General features: G+C 49.7%; 1 protein-coding gene across 1 annotated transcript in view; it reads right to left on the reverse strand.

Moving 5' to 3' along the window:
• Positions 1–77: 77 nt before the first annotated feature.
• Positions 78–2,977, reverse strand: part of HIVEP1 (human immunodeficiency virus type I enhancer binding protein 1) — a gene marked incomplete at its 5' end in the record, with an annotated part of 29,717 nt that continues 26,817 nt past the window's right edge. The window contains 2 exon segments of the mRNA XM_010186363.1: positions 78–664; positions 667–1,411. Coding sequence (XP_010184665.1) covers positions 264–664; positions 667–1,411 — 1,146 coding nt within the window.

Below are 2,977 nucleotides of genomic sequence, written 5' to 3' on the forward strand. Positions count from 1 at the left end.
TTTTATATATATATATTCAACAATCTGTACAGGTTTCTAAACATAAAACTCCAAAAAGGCACAATCGTCTATACAACATGTACAAAAATGGCTGGAGCTGACAAGAAACAACAATTATTGGTCAAGAGTTCATGATTGCACGAAGATTAGTAATGAGTTTGTGTCAGAAAAATGTGCTTTAAGGAAAGGAAGGTTTGCAAAGAAACCTGTAAGTGTTATTAAAAAAACAACCCCAAAAAATAAAACACAATGAAAACCAAAAACTAGGTTGCTATTACGAGTCTATCCTCATCATCACTGCTGCCATCGCTAAACTGCACCATGTTTTGCCGCCGGGGCAAGGCGGCGGGCCTGTGTACCTGTCTGTCCGGGGAGACAGTTCGGTGAACTGGGGACTTGGTCAACACATCAGGATTCGCCTTGGAGCGGGGCTCTGCCGGGGCAGCCCTCTTCACCTGGAGGGAAGGGATGTCGCGCTTTGGCTTGGCGGGGTTCGCGAGGTCAGTCTTTTCGGGATCCACTTTCCTTGGACCATCGGGTCGCTCGTAGTCAGTCAACGGGGCGGGCTCAGGATGGCTCTTCCCACCGTACTGCTGGCCACCGGCCACCACCCGAGGGGAAGCGGCCCTGCCGGCCTGGCCAACCTCAGCCACAGGGAAGCCCCCCCCGGGGCCTCGCCGGCTTTGCTGCCTGAGGTGGGTGCCTCCGAGGCTCCCTGCCCCTCAGCACCCACAGGGCTGACGGAGGGGATGAGGGTCGGCAGGGCGATGTTCAGGATCTGCAAGCCGGGAATGTGAGCCTGTGGGCTGGGGTTGCCCTGGGGGGCTGTGCCGGCGGTCAAAACTTGGAGGCCAACGGCGTTCAGGGTAATTCCTGAAGGGTGCATCTGCGGGGCGATGTTTGTGTTTGCCAGGCCCAAGATGTTCACCGCCTCCATGCCCAGAGGCGGCAGCGGCTGGAGGGCCCCGAGGCCCTGGATGCCCGGCACGCTCACCTGGCCAATGGGAATGCACGGCACCACGCTGTTCACCTCGGCGACTCCCACAGGATTCATGGCGGTGCTGGTGGCCGTGCTGCCCGCATCGCCGAGGGTGCTGGTAGTTCTGTGAATCACGCTCACGGCAGGGATAGTGAGCTGCACCGGCCCTGCCTGGATGGGAACGAAGGTGGAGTAGGTGGCCAGGCCGGCGGGGACCACCTGAATTCCCCCGACCGGTACTGTGCCATAGGGTGCCTTGGCTTGTCGCTGTGAGTGCAGGGGGAGGTGGCTGAAAAGGTGAGTTTGGGGAGCCCTCGGCTCGGTGGTGTGCTGCAGGCATCCGGCCTCTGGGATTTCGGCATAGGATGATGGCGCTGGCGTCTGCATGCTGCGGTCCACCGGCGAGGGGGGAGAGCTGATGGACAGCGTGCTCTGGGAGAGAAAAACACAGGCGTGTTAATGGTGTGGCCACCGCTATCCTCAAGTGAAATGAAAGTGCAAGGTACCTGGGAACACTTCCCACACTACTTTTTAAGGAAAAACAACAACAAACTGGTTCACAGTTTATACTGCCCAGCTTGAACAATGAACTAATTTCCTTCCTTTCTTTTTCCAAGTCCTTCCTTGCCCACTAATTGAATTTTCCTCTCCTAATTACTCTGGCTAATTTCTCTTGAACACTAGTGGTTGAAAACAGTGCTAAATATCCTTTGTATGTTTTTTTTAAGAAGTGAGAAGGCTTTGGAGAACTGTTTTCTGTGCAAATCACCTGAGGCAAGAAGGTTAAATAAACATAAGCTGACATTTTTGATGCAGCATGTTCCTCTCCAGGAGGCATTACAGCCTCTGGCAGGCAGAGGCAGCATCATGGCACATCCCTCTGTAGGTGCTTCTAATCTGGAAGATGAGTGGTAAGCAATGACAGGAGATGGATGACAACCACAGCACCTGCAGAGGCAGAGGTGACAGGCGGATACTGGAGTGAGATATGGGACCCACATCTCACTGCTGCCTCGGCTCACTGTGATTTGGTGCTGCAACCTGGAACAATAATAGTATTTATTTACTCCCTTTTTTTCTCGTATAGCCTCTGTTAGCAGCCAAGACTGGCAACTCCTTCCCTAAAAATACCTAAAATGAAAAGTCTTAAATGGCAATTGCAATCTCGCGGTGTCTTTTGCTTTTAGGCATATTCATAACACATGAAGAGTGGTGCAACCTTATTTAGCTTATGTAGTCCTAAACTGTAATTCTGCGGCTTTGACCAAACTCTCTAGAAATCTCTAGAGCAGACACAAAACCAAAACACTAACAGAAATGCTTTCAAAAACTACTGGTAGGAAATGTATTGGTTAAAGAAAAATATGATTCCTGACTACACACTGCCAACCAGTCTAAATGGGAAGATGGGTGTGAGGAGGAAGCCAACATCTTTCTCAGAATTAAGTCTTGGCTGACACCTCAGAAGAAATGCTGATAAATCAGTATGGATGCTTTAGAAGGAACGCACAACAGCCTTCCTGAGCTGTCCTGACCCCTTGTCTCGATGGCAAGAAGTGGGATGCACAACCACTCCCGATAGGAACGGCTGCAGATTTACCATCAGACACACGGCTTCACTGCTTTTGGTCTGGGAAAGGAGCAGGTAGTCTGGAAAAGAATTGCTGCCTTGTATTACTTACATGCCTTTTTAAAAAGATATGCTAATGTAGACAATTACTAGAGCTTTATTAATTAAGACCTTTCAATGTTTTCAGCTGTGTTAATATTTTCTCGAGGCTTCAGTGGTTCTGTTTGACGAGGGACTAAATTCTTTCAATGTCTTTCTGATATCTCTTGGCAACAACTGAAACCCAAAATCCAAATATTAAGATCCTACCCCTTTTGTGGCAGGTATATACAATGATCAGAGACCACTATGTTTTATCATTTTTCGTACTACAAAGGCTCTCCAATTTACATTTGCCACAGGGACTCACAGTCCTTACAAGCAGGAAT

Source organism: Mesitornis unicolor, unplaced genomic scaffold (assembly GCF_000695765.1).
Source record: "Mesitornis unicolor isolate BGI_N332 unplaced genomic scaffold, ASM69576v1 scaffold11196, whole genome shotgun sequence".
NCBI lineage: Eukaryota > Metazoa > Chordata > Aves > Mesitornithiformes > Mesitornithidae > Mesitornis > Mesitornis unicolor.